Genomic DNA, 16,934 nt, shown 5'->3' with positions numbered 1-16,934 from the left:
AGGCCTGAGGTTATTAACCAGGGCCGGCTCCAGGCACCAGCCGAGCAAGCTCGTGTTTGGGGCAGCAGATTCTAAGGGGCGGCTTCCCTCCAATCCTTTTTTTTTTTTTGCTTCGCTGCTCCTGCCGCCCCGCAGTTTTTTGGTGGGGGGGTTGGGTTTTTTTGCGCTTTGCCACTCCGGCCGCCCCGCAGGTTTTTTTTCTTTTTGGTTCGCCGCTCTGGCGGCCCTGTAGGGGGCAGCAGCGCGGAGGAGGGGAGCGCCCTGCTGGGAGCGGGCTGCACGCTCCGTCTGCCCCAGCCGATGCCAGGTCTGCAGCAAGCCTGGCAGGGCAGACCGCGTCCTTCCCTGCCCGCCGACTGGAGAGGCGCGGAGCCTTCCCAGCAGGCAGCGTGGCGGGAGTGGCCGCGTGGTGAGCGCCCCGCTGAATGAAGCCCTAGCCACCCTCCTTCTCTCTTCCCCCCCTGCTCTCTCCCCCTCCCCCCCGCTAGCCGGGGCGCGCACTTCGCTGCCCGGGCCACGTCTGCAGCGCAGGGAGTCCCCCTGCACCCTGCCTCTGGCCCGCCCCGCAGGTTTTTTGTTTTTTTTGCTTGGGGCAGCAAAAAAGCCAGAGCCGGCCCTGTTATTAACAAGAAATTAATAATAAATTTCAGTCCAAACCTTCTCCCCTGGCTTGGCAGTTCTCAGGGCTCTCCCTGTAGGAATTCTCTGTCCCAAGCCATACATCCCTCTGCCTTAAAAGCCACTCCTACTTCCTTTACACTCACAGCGGAGACAACAAGCCACACACAACAGAGACATGGTGTGGGCAGAGATAAATTTGCATCAGGACAACAGAAAAACTGTGCTGCCTGCCTATATCCAAATCATTAATGAGAGCATGAGACATTATTTTATAAATGTCCAACTGACTCAAGGCTTTAACCAACTTCATCAGTGGCTTACAGCCTCTGCGAAAAAACATACTTGGCTACACATAGGAATAGGATGACGACTGACTTTTAGTATTCAGTTGAATAAATAACGTTTTAGCTTAATATTAATCAAATATCATATAAACAGTGCCTCTGTTGGAAATAGAGTAGCTGTCTACTCCCCCTTCTCATGACACAGCCTTTTCATTGGGATAGGCAGGTTGCCCACTTCATCCTACCCCCTTTGGAAGCAGCCAGCTGTAGCCTCTTCACTGGTTCCTACCACTGTATTTCACAGAACACCACTTTTCTGCAACTCCACAAGATCCAGTGTTTGAAAATTATGGTACATTCTGGGACATAAATACTGGGGAAGCCCAGAGCTCAGGGAAATATCCATGCATGGCAGGATCCACTGGCTAGTCTTTTATTCCAAAATGTCTGTGCTAGCTGAACAACAGATTTGAATGAACAGAAGTATAGCAAGCAAAATCCAGTCACCATCACAAAAAACACAACAGGTAATAGCAAAGGGAGAAAGGTAAAACTCTGTTAGTAGCCAGGGGGAGCACTTCTGGGGTTTTGATCATCATATTTTAACATAATAGATCAGGGGTGGGCAAATTTTTTGGCCCGAGGACCACATCAGGGTTGCGCAACTGTATGGAGGGCTAGATAGGGAAGGCTGTGCCTCCCCAAACAGCCTGGCCCCGCCCCCTATCCGCCCCCTCCCACTTCCCGCCCCCTGACTGCCCCCCTCAGAGCTCCCAACCCATCCAACCCCCTCCCCACTTCTTGTCCCCTAACCGCCCTATCCGCGATCCCCACCCCCTATCCATCCCCCTGCTCCCTGTCCCCTAACTGCCCCAACCTCTATCCACACCCCCGCCCCCTGACAGCCCCCCCACAGGACTCCCACCCCCTATCCAACCGCCCTCTCCTCCTCATCCGCTGACCACCCCCTCCCGGAACCCCCTGTCCCTAACTGCCCCCTGGGATCCCACCCCCCTGCTCCCTGTCCCCTGACTGCCCTCCCGACCCCTATCCACATCCCTGCCCCCTGACAGGAACCCCAACAGGACCCCCAGGACTCTCACTCCCAACCCTCCCTGTTCCCCATCCCCTGACCACCTCCCAAGAACCTCCGCCCCATCCAACCTCCCCCTCCTCCCTAACTGCCCCCCAGGTCCCTCTGCTCCCTTACCCAACCACCGTGCTCCCCGCCCCCTTAGCAGCAGCAGGAGCTCGCAGCCGCGACACATGGCCAGAGCCAGCTGTGCTCCCCACGCTGCCCGGTGGGAGCGGCATGCCAGAGCGCGGCCCGGCTGCAGGGGAAGGGGCACAGCGGGGGAGGGGCCAGGGACTAGGTTCCCTAGCCCGGAGCTCAGGGGCCGGGCAGGACGGTCCATAGGCCGGATGTGGTCCACGGGCCATAGTTTGCCCATGTCTGTAATACATGATTTTTCTTGATCTAATAATCCTGCTCATGCTTGTGGGCTGGTAATTTTGTTAATTATAAATTCTCTGTGAACCCTGTGATTTATGCCAGCTTTTATCTTTGCTTAAGATGCAGTACAAATAAGTCCAAAAATTTAAATAACTGGTGATTGTGGAAAACCGAATTTATTTCAGACTGAAAATCTGCCTAGATACTGTGTTTGCACAACATCTAAATCCTTGTCTGCCAGTTACCCGAGGGGCACATTTCTACTCTTCATCTTTTCTAAAACTGTGTGTAGTTGTTTTTTTAGGTGAAATAATGTAAAATTTGAAATATCAAGTCGTAGTGATTTTGTAGCATGATTAAGAGACAGAGTGGGGCTGCATTGTGCTAGGCAATATACAGTCAAACAATAAGTGACAGTCCCTGCCCCCCAAAGAAGTTGTTTTAATAGATATGATATAACAGATGGATGAGACAAACTAGAGGATGGGCAAGGTAGGGAGATTGAAGGATACTTGAGCACAGATTTAAGAATGTAGTGTGAGATTTTCAAAAGCACCCAACACTGGCCTAACTCTGCTTCTGTTGAAGATTATGTCCCACTCTAAATAATATGCAAAACACTATGAAGTGTAAATTTGTTTAAGTGGTTTCGCAATACATGTAATTAGCTTGTAAACTGTTTGTGCCAGGGACCAGCTTCCACCATATGTTTGTACAGACCCTACAACACTGAAGGCTGAGAATTTATTAGGCACTACTTTAGTACAAATAAATAAATAAATGCATATAATTATAAATTATTGTTATTCATTCTGATCAGGCATACTAATAAAAACTGCCTTGGAAACATCTGCTATACAGTTTATCATTTCATGCATGTATCATTAATTTTATTGTTCAAAACTGAAGATAAAAGAAGTGTAATCAAATGTTTGATGTTAGAGGATAGAATTCACCCTGGTACACAAGGCCTCTGTACCACTTAAGCTCTAAAAAGAAGGTGTTCAATAAGAATGTGGGCAGACGGCTGTGAACCATATGTACTACAGAAAGGGCTGCCAGTCTTCTTGGAGGGCAGGAGACTGTAGAATGTGGGGGAGGTGGAAGAGGATGGGCCACACACCCTTATGTGATACTTCAGTATTTATGGGCCAATGACAGCCCTCCTTGGAGAAGAGGGCTGTGACTGATGAATTGTGAGACCTCTAACAAGCACTCAACAGAGTTTTATATTGCAGAATGTTCAATGAAACTTTTCATGACGAGCCCGTGCAGCAGGGTCTGATCAGTTCAAAAGCACATTACTCTGTTTCCAGTTCTGAAATGTAGACAGAGCTGTCCATATGCTGTGAATCAAAGTAAACTGTCCCCCAAGTTCCAGACAAAGAGTCATCTCTGAAAAGGACAAATCCAGAACAAAATACTGGTACGTATATTGCTTTGAGAGAAAGGGTTGATTCTGATCTCAGCTGAGTCTCTGTAAATCAGGAGTGACTGTACTGAAATCAGTAGAGTTATATTGGTGTAAAACCAATGTGAGATCAAAATCAAGCCCAAAATCTTCAGCTAGCAGAGGAGAGCAGGATAATGTCACTGTTGTGCCATCTAGTGGGTAATACTGGGTTATCCTGAATAGTTCAACTGTAAGAAAAACAAAGCAATACAAATAGCAGCATAAAAATAATGGCTAATCAAAATGAAATATTAAACCCACAATCAGCATGCATACAGAATTTATGTAGCATGTGATAGCACAGATACATGGGAATGCTATCACACGCTATTTTTATTACTCTTTATGTAAAAAAATATCAAAAAGCACCTATCCCTGCTCAACTGAATTCCAAATAGCTGGCATAAAGACCTCACCTAAACCCTGCTAATCTACTTTGTTCCACCTCTAGGATGATTTCCCTCTGGCATGCTTTAATAAATACAGTAACTCGTCACTTAAAGTCGTCCCGGTTAACGTTGTTACGTTGCTGATCAATTAGGGAACATGCTCATTTAAAGTTGTGCAATGCTCCACTATTACGTTGTTTGGCTGCCTGCTTTCTCCACAGCTGCCAGCCTCCCTACCCCTCCTCTCCAAAGCGCCTCCCACCCGCTGGTGGACCCTGCGGATCAGCGCCTTCCCCCTCCTCCCCCCGCCTCCTGCCTGTGGCAATCAGTTGGCTTGTGGCATGTAGGGGGCAGGAGAGAGGGGGGAGGAGTGAGGACTTGGTGCGCAGGCTCCGCCTCCCTCCCTTGCCTCCTGAACACCGCAAACCAGCTGATTGCCCCGGGCAGGAAGCGGGGGGGGGGGGGGAGTAGGGTGACCAGATGTCCCGATTTTATAGGGACAGTCCCGATTTTTGGAGCTTTTTCTTACATAGACACCTATTCCCCCCCACCCCGTCCCGATTTTTCACACTTGCTATCTGATCAACCTAGGGGGGAGGGAGCGGGAGCCTGCGCGCCAAGTCCTTGCTCCTCCCCCCTGTCCCCTAAATGCCACAAGCCAGCTGATTGCCCCAGGCAGAAGGGAGGGGGGAGGAACGAGGACTCGGCATGCCTCCCCCCTCTCTCCCCTGCCTCCTGCCTGTGGCAATCAGCTGGCTTGCAGGGTTCAGAAGGGAGGGGAGAGAGGGGGGAGGAGCGAGGACGCAGCGTGCGAAGTAAAGGGGGAGGAGGTGGGGGGGAGAAGAGGCGGGTCAAGGGTGGGAGCTTGGGGGAAGGGGTGGAGTGGATGGGCCGAGGGTTGAGCCCCCTGCCCCCGGCAAAGTCAGTGCCTGTGTTTGCAAGAAGAGCAAGAGGAGCAGCCGGACAATCCATCCTCTTCCACTCTCTGACTCCACCACCTCAACCAAGCTTCATACTCAGCAGTGATGATTGTAGTATTAAATTGTTTCTTTAAAATTGTTTAAAACTTATACCTGTATTAAATTGCTTGTTTAAAATGTATATAATGCCTTTTGTCTGGCAAAAAAAAAAATTCCCTGGAACCTAACCCCCCCATTTACATTAATTCTTATGGGGAAATTGGATTCTTAACATCGTTTCAGAGTCACATTTTTCAGGAACATAACTACAACGTTAAGTGAGAAGTTACTGTATGACTAAACACTATCACATTATTTAAATGAATTGAAGAGAGGGCACCGGGTCTGAAACAGTCAACGAGATGGAAGAGTGATGTGGAATGAGTATTGACATCAGAACTTCAGCTAATGTTTTTTTTGTTTGTTTGGGTTTTTCTTCTTCTAAATTTTTGAACTTCCTCTTAGTATTATTCGTAGAATCATAGAACTGGAAGGGACCTCGAGAGGTCATCTAGTCCAGTCCCCTGCACTCAAGGCAGGACTAAGTATTATCTAGACCATCCCTGACAGGTGTTTGTCTAACCTGCTCTTACAAATCCCCAATGATGGAAATTCCACAACCTCCCTAGGCAACTTATTCCAGTGTTTAACCATTCTGACAGTCCTTTTGCTTCTTGTCCTATCCTCAGAGGTTAAGAAGAACAATTTTTCTCCCTCCTTCTTGTAACAACCTTTTATGTATTTGCAATTGTGTATTGTATTGTGTTGTGTATTGTATTGTGTATACAGTATTCTATTGTGATAGAACCTAAGGGCTCCAAGCAGGGATCATGGCTTCACAGTGCTATGCACAAATACATAACAAAAACCAGTCTCTGCCCTGAAGAACTCAGAGGTTAAGTAACATCTGTTATATTTACATAAGCATAACATATATTTGGAAGGGTTTTTCTCTTTTCTTATTTTTTTTTATACAACGGACATTAGACTCTAATTTCAGACTGTGAATGAACACTTTAACTATTCTAAAAATAAAAAGGCAGTGATGAGAATGTTAAGGTTCTTGATATCCCGACTAGGAAACAATAATAAAATTGTAGAACTGCCTAGAAGCCTAAGATGACTCGGAAAAGAAGACAATGGGTGGAAACAACAATATTGAAAAGACAGGACTACCAGGCTTCAGCACCCAGGGTTCCCAGGTTCATGCTCTGCAGTCACAACTCCACAGTAAGGAAGAGGAGTGCAAGACTGGAATGGTGAATACTCCACCTGCTTTCTTGTGCTTTCTGAGAGAACAGACACTATTAATTTAATACTAGATTATGCTATGAAACAATAATAGAGCAATGTCCATTGGTTGTAATTTTGTGACGGAGAAAATAAAATGGTCCTCCAGAATTAAAGAAAGGCAAACAAAGAAAGATCAAAAATTAGTTATTCAGTGAAACTCATCTCCATTTGTTAGGAAGTACTAACAATACTGGAAAGGGAAATGTTTTTCCATCCCTTTAAAACCTATATCGTATCATTATTTACCAAATCAGTAATATAAATATTAATATTTTATACTTGTATATTACTGTCAGCCAGTGCCAGAAGGATGAAGGAAAGTGTTGGTCTTCTACTTAGCGGGGAAGGAGAGATAATAACTGATGACATCCAGAAAACTGAGGTATTTAATGCCTATTTTGCATCAGACTTCACTAAACAGGTTAATAGTGACCAGATACTCATCTCAATTAATATTATCAACAAGAGGGAAGGAACACAAGCCAAAGTACTCATAGACTCATAGACTCATAGACTTTAAGGTCAGAAGGGACCAATACGGTCATCTAGTCTGACCTCACGCATGATGCAGGCCACAAAAGCTGACCCACCCACAACAGAATCTTCCAGCCTGCGACCCCTGCCCTATGCTGCGGAGGAAGGCGAAAAACCTCCAGGGCCTCTGCCAATCTACCCTGGAGGAAAATTCCTTCCCGACCCCAAATATGGCGATCAGCAGTACCCCGAGCATACAGGCAAGATTCTACAGCCGGACCCTCATTTTACCCGCGATTGCACGTTAATGCCTAATTGACTGTAATCACGTTATCCCTTCAAACCATTCCCTCCATAAACTTATCAAGCCTAATCTTGAAGCCAGAAAGGTCTTTCGCCCCCACCGTTTCCCTCGGAAAGCTGTTCCAAATTTTCACCCCTCTGACGGTTAGAAACCTTCTTCTAATTTCAAGCCTAAACTTCCCCACGGCCAGTTTATATCCATTCGTTCTCGTGTCCACATTACTACTGAGCTGAAATAATTCCTCTCCCTCCTTGGTATTAATCCCTTTGATATATTTAAAGATAGCAATCATATCCCCCCTCAGCCTTCTTTTGGTTAGGCTAAACAAACCGAGCTCCTCGAGTCTCCTTTCATAGGAAAGGTTTTCCATTCCTCGGATCATCCTAGTGGCCCTTCTCTGTACCCGTTCCAGTTTGAGTTCATCCTTTTTAAACATAGGAGACCAGAACTGCACACAGTATTCCAAATGAGGTCTCACCAGCGCCTTGTATAACGGAAGGAGCACCTCCCTGTCCCTACTAGAAATACCTCGCCTAACGCATCCCAAAATCGCATTAGCTTTTTTCACAGCCACGTCACATTGCCGACTCATAGTCATCCTGCGATCAACCAGGACTCCGAGGTCCTTCTCCTCCTCCGTCACTTCCAACCTATGCGTCCCTAACTTATAACTAAAATTCTTATTAGTCATCCCTAAATGCATCACCTTACACTTCTCACTATTAAATCTCATCCTATTATTTTTACTCCAATTTACAAGGTCATCCAAGTCTCTCTGCAGAATATCCCGATCCTTCTCCGAATTGGCAATACCTCCCAACTTTGTGTCATCCGCAAACTTTATCAGCCCACTCCTACATTCGGTTCCGAGGTCAGTAACGAATAGATTAAATAAAATCGGACCCAAAACCGAACCTTGAGGAACCCCACTGGTGACCTCCGTCCAACCCGACAGTTCACCTTTCAGTACTACCCACTGCAGTCTCCCCTTTAACCAGTTTTTTATCCACCTCTGGAATTTCATATCGATCCCCATCTTTTCCAATTTAACCAATAATTCCTCGTGCGGCACAGTATCAAACGCTTTACTAAAATCGAGGTAAATTAGATCCACCGCATTTCCTTTATCTAGAAGGTCTGTTACTTTCTCAAAGAAGGAGATCAAGTTGGTTTGGCACGATCTGCCTTTCGTAAACCCATGTTGTAATTTGTCCCAATTGCCATTCACCTCAAGGTCCTTAACTACTTTTTCCTTCAAAATTTTTTCCAAGACCTTGCATACTACAGAAGTTAAACTAACAGGTCTGTAGTTACCCGGGTCACTTTTTTTCCCCTTCTTAAAAATAGGAACCACATTAGCTATTTTCCAGTCCTTCGGTACCACCCCCGAGTTTACAGATTTATTAAAAATTATCGCCAAGGGGCTTGCAATTTCTCGCGCCAGCTCCTTCAATATTCTAGGATGGAGATCATCCGGTCCGCCCGATTTAGTCCCATTTAGCTGGTCAAGTTTGGCTTCCACCTCTGATACTGTAATGTCAATCGCCCCTCCTTTATTCCCCTGTGTCCCGCTCCCTCTATTCCTAAGCCCTTCATTAGCCTTATTAAACACCGACGCAAAATATTCATTTAGATATTGTGCCATGCCTAGATTATCCTTAATCTCCACTCCATTTACATGCTTCAGCGGTCCCACTTCCTCTTTCTTTGTTTTCTTCCTATTTATATGGCTATAAAACCTCTTACTATTGGATTTAATTCCCCTTGCGAGGTCCAACTCTACACGGCTTTTGGCCTTTCTCACCGCATCCCTACATGCTCTGACCTCAATAAGGTAGGTTTCCTTGCCGATCTGCCCCCTCTTCCATTCTTTGTACGCTTTCTGTTTTTTCTTAATCGCCCCTTTGAGACGCCCGCTCATCCAGCTAGGTCTAATTCTCCTGCCCACTAACCGTTTCCCCTTTCTCGGGATCCAGGCCTCGGACAGCTCGTGCAACTTCAGCTTGAAATAATCCCAGGCCTCATCTGCCTTTAGCTCTCTAAGTATGTTAGCCCAATCCATTTCCCTAAGTAGTTGCCTTAATTTATTAAAGTTGGCCTTTTTGAAATCGTAAACCTTAGTCACAGTTTTATTTCTGTTAATCCTTCCATTTAGTTTAAACCGAATCAGCTCATGGTCACTCGAGCCAAGGTTGTCCCCTACTATCATTTCCTCAACTAGGTCCTCACTACTCACCAGCACCAAATCTAAAATGGCATCCCCCCTCGTCGGTTCAGCTACTACTTGCTGAAGGAATTCATCTGCTAGCACGTCTAGGAACATCTGAGCCCTATTATTGTTACTAGCATTTGTTCCCCAATCTATGTCCGGGAAGTTAAAGTCCCCCATGATCACACAGCTCTTATTAGTTTTTACTTCCTTAAAAACATTAAATAGTTCTTTGTCCGCATCCAGGCTAGATCCCGGCGGTCTATAACACACCCCAAGCAGTATCTCAGAGGAGGCTCTAGTAGTTCTTTTACCCAGTGTAATCATTGCCCAGACAGTCTCTGTCTTATCCATTCCATCACTTATTATTTCTTTACATTTTAGTTCATTATTCACATACAGTGCCACACCCCCACCTTTACCTTTTTTCCGGTCATTCCTAAACAGCACATACCCTTCCATACCTGTACTCCAGTCATGACTACCGTTCCACCATGTTTCGGTTATTCCTACGATATCAGGTTTCATTTCTTGGACCAGGAGCTCCAGTTCCTCCATTTTGTTACCTAGGCTTCTCGCATTGGTGTATAAACATCTTACCGTATGCTGTCTATCCTTTCTCCCATTAGTTATGCACTTTGGTACGGACCCCCTAGTGTCCATCCGCCCCCTCCTTCTAATGTCCAATTCCCTACCCCTATCTATATCTGTGCTTATCTCTTTTCCCTCATTATCAGTGTTGGAATCTGGCGTGGAGATTAACTGGACATCTCCCAACCTTCTCCCCCAAGTTCCTAGTTTAAAGCCCTTTTGATGAGATGAGCCAGCCTCCCTCCCAGAAGTCTATTTCCTTCCCTACTCAGGTGAAGTCCATCCCGCGAGAACAGAGGTTAAAGAATATTTAGATAAGTTAGATGTACTCAAGTTCATCTTAGATACTTAAGGAAGTAGCTGAAGCAATCTCAGAACCATTCACAATTATCTTTGAGAAATCCTGGAAGATGAGTGAGGTCCCAGAAAACTGGAGAAGGGCAAACATAGTATCTATCTTTAAAGTGGGGAACAAAGAGGACCCAGGGAATTATAGACCAGTCAGTCTAACTCTGATACCTGGAAAGATATTGGTACAAACTAGGGCTGTCGATTAATCGCGTGCGTTAGCTGTGATTAATCATGATTAATTTTTTAATCACGATTAATTTTTTTTTAGTTAGTCGCACTGTTAAACAATAGAATACCAATTGAAATTTATTAAATATTTTGGATGTTATTCTACATTTTTAAATATATTAACTTCTATTTCAACACAGCATACAAAGTGTACAGTGCTCACTTTATATTATGATTTTTATTACAAATATTTGCACTGTAAAAATGATAAACAAAAGAAATAGTATTTTTCAAATCACCTCATACAAGTACTGTAGTGCAATCTCTTTATCGTGAAGGTGTAACTTACAAATGTAGATTTTTTTTGTTAAATAACTGCACTAAAATACAAAACAATGTAAAACTTTGGAGCCTACAAGTCCACTCAGTCCTACTTCTTGTTCATCCAATCGCTAAGACAAACAAGTTTGTTTACATTTATGGAAGATACTTCTGCCTGCTTCTTATTTACATCACCTGAAAGTGAGAACAGGTGTTTGCATGGCACTTTTGTAGCCGGCGTTGCAAGGTATTTATGTGCCAGATATGCTAAACATTCGTTTGTCCCTTCATGCTTCAGCCACCATTCCAGAGGAGATGCTTCCATGCTGATGACGTTCGTTAAAAAAATAATGCGTTAATTAGATTTGTGACTGAACTCCTTGGGGGAGAATTGTATGTCTCCTCTTCTGTTTTACCCTCATTCTGCCATATATTCATGTTATAGCAGTTTCAGATGATGACCCAGCACATGTTCATTTTAAGAACATTTTCACAGCAGATTTGACAAAACACAAAGAAGGTACCAATCTGAGATTCCTAAGGATAGCTACAGCACTCGACCCAAGGTTTAAGAATCTGAAGTGCAGTCTAAAATCTGAGAGGGATGAGGTGTGGCACATGCTTTCGTAAGTTTTAAAAGAGTAACACTCAGATGTGGAAACTACAGAACCCGAACCACCAAAAAAGAAAATCAACTTTCTACTGGTGGCATCTGACTCAGATGATTAAAATGAACATGCATAGGTCCGCTCTGCTTTGGATCGTTACCGAGCAGAACCCATCATCAGCATGGACACATGTCCTATGGAATGGTGGTTGAAGATGAAGGGACTTATGAATCTTCAGTGCATCTGGCATGAAAATATCTTGCAACGTCAGCTACAACAGTGCCGTGAGAATACCTGTTCTCACTTTCAGGTGACATTGTGAACAAGAAGCGGGCAGCATTAGCTCCTGCAAATTGTCACCAATCTTGTTTGTCTGAGAGATTGGCTGAGGTAGCACTGAGCGGACTTGTAGGCTCTAAAGTTTTACATTGTATTATTTTTGAATGCAGTTACTTTTTCTACATAATTCTACATTTGTAAGTTCAACTTTCATGACAAAGAGATTGCACTACAGTACTTGTATGAGATGAAATGAAAAATACTATTTCTTTTGTTTTTTACAGTGCAAATATTTGAAATCAAAAATAAATATAAAGTGAGCAGTGTACACTTTGTATTCTGTGTTGTAACTGAAATCAATATATTTGAAAATGTAGAAAACATCCACAAATATTTTTTTAAAATGGTATTCTATTATTGTTTAATGGTGCAATTAATTGTGCAATTGATCAAGAATAAGTTTTTTAATTGCTTGACAGCCCTAGTACAAATTAGCAAACAATCAATTTGTAAGCTCCTAGAGGATAATAAGGTGATAAGGAATAGGCAAAATGGATTTGTCAAGAACAAAGCATGCCAAACCAATCTAATTTCCTTCTTTGGCCTACTGGATAAGGGGGAAGCAGTGGACATGATATGTTTTGATTTTAGTACCCTCATATCTCAATGCCTGTACTTTGACCCATCAACCCTTTACCCCCAATTGGGGATATTGCAGATTATGTATTCCTTATGCCACCTGATCTTAAACCAAACTTTGTACCCTCGATAATCTGTACGTTATTCCCTGATAACCAGAAACTTCTATGCTCAAACTCTGTTCACTTTTTCTTTTCTTTTTTTTAAACATCTTAATAAGACTTTTGACACAGTCCCACATGACGTTCTCTTAAACAAACTAGGAAAATGAAGTGTACATGAAATTACTATACAGTGGGTGAATAACTAGTTGAAAGGCCCTACTCAAAGAGTAGTTATCAATGGTTTGCTGTCAAACTGGGAGGGTATATCTAGTGGGGTCCCGTAAGGGTTAGGCCTCGGTCCAGTACTATTCACCATTTTCATTAATGACTTGAAAAAGGGAGTGGAGGATATTCTTATAAAATTTGCTGATGACACCAAGCTACGAGGGATTGCAAGCACTTTGGAGGACAGTATTAAAATTCAAAATGACTGACAAATTGGAGACTCGGTCTGAATTCAACAAGATGAAATTCAATAAAGACGAGTGCAAAGTATTTAACTTAGAAAGGAAAAAAAATCAAATGCACAACTAACAAATGCAGAAAAACTAGATAGGTGGCAGAACAGTACAATCTCAGAGTTACGGACACCTTGAGAATGGAGGCTGTCCGTAACTCTGAAATGTTTCTAACTCTGAACAAAGCACAGTTTGGGCTCCAGATCTAGCAGCTGACACTCCAGGCCAGGATTCAGCATCAGCTAAGCTCCCTACTGAGCCCTGGAATGAGTTTGCAACCTTGAACCCCTCCTTGGGCAGAGATGTGTGTGTGTGTGTGTGTGTGAGTGAAAACAGCATGTCCCCCTCCCAGCGGGGTTGGGTAAAAACAGTGAGTCCCCCTCCTGGCTAGCAGAAGGAGGCTAAAGACAGCACATCCTCCTGCTAGCGGGGGTGGGGGGATGGGGCAAAAGTAAGGCTTCAGAGAAGACGCTACCTCCGCAGATGGGAGCAGTTGTCCCATTGGCATAGGTAACCCACCTCCCCAAGATGCGGTAGCTAGGCTGATGAGAGAATTCTCCATCGACCTAGTGCTGTCCACACTGGAGGTGAGATTGCTTTAACTGAGGTAGAGCTCAGGGGTGTGGATTTTTATACCCCATAGCGATGAAATTATACCGACATAAGTTCGTAATATACACCAGGCCTAAGGGCATGAACACTACTAAAGGATCGACCTACATTTTTGAGGAATTTATAAGCCATGGAAAATATAGGTTTGGAATGGAAGCGCCATCTCAACCATACTTCTCCACTTACTCAAACTCATGAAAGAAGACAGGACCTAAATCATATATGGACCGCAGCTCCTTTGCCCTCACCAGCACAGCAGATGCACAGTCCTCCAGCGAGTGGCCTCCAGAGAAGATCAGAGCTTGTTCCACCAACTCTACACTTGCAGAAATCCATGGGGCAGGGGAACTTCTGTGGCACACTGGGGATAGGCCAGAGGAGGGAGGGGGTATATTGGCAACCTAGTCAGGTGTAGCTAGGGTACCAGAAGGCCCATAGAATCCATGGCAACTATAGTGCAATTTAGGGCTGCCCCAATTTGTACGGTGGGCTAGACTGGACCACAGCAGACACATCAGGATGACACAAGCTGCCTCAATCGTTCCTCCATTCTTAGCACTGGAAAGAGTTTGGCCCACAGTGTAGAAAAATGGCCAAAATATGAGAGACAGCGAGAGAGAGAGAGAGAGAAATAAAAATACCCCACTGCAAGATTAATAAAGGTGGGATAGATTTTCTTTAACACACATACCATTATCTATGACCTCAGATTCCTCAGTCAGTATTCCTGACAAAGCAATTTAGAGTAATAATACTTAGATAACACCTGGTAGCTGTGGGAACCAGTTAAATTTGCCTTCAAAAAATAAAGGAACAATCTTCTAATGAGACTTAGTTCAAACATATGCATGACAGTATATACTTAAATAAAGGACTGTCTTGTGATAAATCAAAGTAGATTGCTTAATGATGGGATTTTTTCAGACTAAGTATCTGTCAGTGTTTACACCCTTTACTAGAGGGATTTCAATTTATGGGATGATTACTAAATTTCCCTTGTGTTTCCTGTTTTTCCCCTCACCCCATCCCTCATTTTTCAGAGAACAGCATGCAAGTACTTTCTCATTAACTTTGCTAAAACAACTCGGAGGATAAAGCACTACTGAAACATGCATCTCTTCCTGCCTTCTATTGACATTTTAATCCAGGATTATATCTGACGAAAAGCTTCTCAAAAGGTAAGGCATTAGGAGTCCATCCAATTACAGTGAAGTCAATGGGAGTTTTGCAATTCACTTAATAGAAAGATCAGGCATCGAGGAAATTTAAATAAATATAAATAGGTAAAACTAAACTCTATGTTATAGCACAGGAGAAACTTTTCAATAATAAAGTATTTTTCTTACTTTTTTATTTCAAAATGCCATTGAAAGCTGTAGTTACAAGAGATATTTTGCAATGTTTTATTTACTTCCTATTTACATATACACTTTTAATATATTGATGGACATAATAGAACACTTTGGAATTATTGTACTCTCACTCATGTCTACTTTAATTCTCTTTTTCAGAAAGACTTAAAAACTGAAGAGCTTCACCAATCGTGCCACACCATCACCATTGGTATACAAACGCAAAAACTAAAAAGTTCAGAATAGTTAACAACAAAAGCACAACATGACTTCAGCGCTTCTTCAGAATGAAGAAGCACAATATTGCTTTGAGAATATTAATGGATCTTGCCATAAAACATCATGGTCTTCTGGAATCCGGATAACTTTGTATGTTGTGCTTGGTTTTCTGACAATTCTTACACTAGGTGGAAACCTAATGGTAATGATTTCAATTGCTTATTTCAAACAGCTTCACTCTCCTACAAATATCTTGCTCGCCTCCTTGGCATGTGCTGATTTTTGTTTGGGTCTGACTGTGCTGCCCTTCAGCAGTATAAGATCTGTTGAAACATGCTGGTATTTTGGGGAAACATTCTGTAGATTTCACAGTTGTTTAGATGCATCCTTTTGTTATTCATCAATATTTCACTTGTGCTTCATCTCTGTTGATCGCTACGTTGCTGTTACTGATCCTTTAATTTACCCTCTCAAGTTCACAGTGCCAATTTCAGGCATGTTCATAGCTATTGCCTGGATATTTTCATTAGTATACAGTTTTTCTGTTGTCTTCAGTGGGGCTAATGACAAAGGGATACAAGAATTAGTAAATGCCCCCTCCTGTGTAGGGAGCTGTCAACTTGTCTTCAACAAAACATGGGTGGTTGTATCCGCTCTCCTTTATCTAATACCTTTTTTTACAATGATAGCACTTTACAGCAAAATCTTTGCTGTGGCTAAACGACAAGCTAGAATGATAGAGATGATGAGCAACAACATCCAGTCATCTGGTAATTACAGTGACGGAGGTAGGAAAAGAGAGAGGAAAGCTGCTAAAACCCTGGGTATAGCTGCAATTGCTTTTTTGGTATGTTGGTCACCGTTTTTTATAAGTGTAATAATTGATGCTTTTCTTAACTTCATAACTCCACCCCTTCTCTTTGACATTATGGTTTGGTTCACTTATTCCAACTCAGCCATTAATCCTTTGATTTACTCTCTCTTTTATCCTTGGTTTCGAAAAGCAATGAAAGTGATTGTGAGCTTCAAAATGCTCCGGCTTGACTGTTCAACAATGAATTTATTTCCAAACTGAAAACCTATCCAATCCTGCACAGAGCTACTCACCTCACACTTCACAGTCATTGCCCTGTTCATAAAATCTGGCTGTGTATTTCTTTTTCTGGATGAAATATTGTCATCTTGATTTTATACTTTGTATAACTTTTTATCATTGTGAAAAACTGGTTTATCACATCATATCAAGACAATTTATTTACAGAGACTGTTAATTTAATACTAGATTATGCTATGAAATAATAATAAAGCAATGTCCATTGGTTGTAATTGTGTTACTTAGAAGATAAAATGGCCCTCCAGAATTAAACAAAGGCAAAAAAAGAAAGATCAAAAATATATTTTTTTCAGTGAAATTCATCTCTGTGTGTTAGGAAGTACTAACAATACTCGAAACAGAAATGTTTTTCCATCGCTTTAAAACCTATATGGTATCATTTACCAAATCAGTAACATATAAGTATAAAATATTAATATTTATATTACTCTCAGCCTATGGGTATTCAAATTATTTACATATACTACTGAATTAAGTCCCCCAACATCCATATGGAATGGATATTATTATCCTCATTTAATGGATAAGAAAATTGAATTTCAAAGGGAGATAGATGTTTAACTCTCTTAGGCTCCTTTGAAAAACCCAACCAAAGAGATCAAGGACCCAATCCTGCTACTTTTTAAACTGGAGGTAAAACTCCCATTGACTTTTAATGGGAGCAAAAATAAGCCAGCAC

The 16,934-nt window shown here is 42.9% G+C and overlaps 1 protein-coding gene across 1 annotated transcript; it reads left to right on the top strand.

Moving 5' to 3' along the window:
• Positions 1-15,187: 15,187 nt before the first annotated feature.
• Positions 15,188-16,216, top strand: LOC135876331 (trace amine-associated receptor 7a-like). The gene has a single exon (XM_065401509.1). The coding sequence runs from the start codon at positions 15,188-15,190 to the stop codon at positions 16,214-16,216; it is 1,029 nt and encodes a 342-aa protein (XP_065257581.1).
• Positions 16,217-16,934: the final 718 nt, after the last annotated feature.

Source organism: Emys orbicularis, chromosome 3 (genome assembly GCF_028017835.1).
Source record: "Emys orbicularis isolate rEmyOrb1 chromosome 3, rEmyOrb1.hap1, whole genome shotgun sequence".
Classification (NCBI taxonomy): domain Eukaryota; kingdom Metazoa; phylum Chordata; order Testudines; family Emydidae; genus Emys; species Emys orbicularis.
The sequence above is the reverse complement of the archived record's forward strand: the minus strand, read 5'-3'. Positions and strand labels throughout refer to the sequence as shown.

Excerpts from the sequence above, each read along its gene's own strand:
- LOC135876331 (XM_065401509.1), top strand. The coding sequence starts at position 15,188 with ATGACTTCAGCGCTTCTTCAGAATGAAGAAGCACAATATTGCTTTGAG.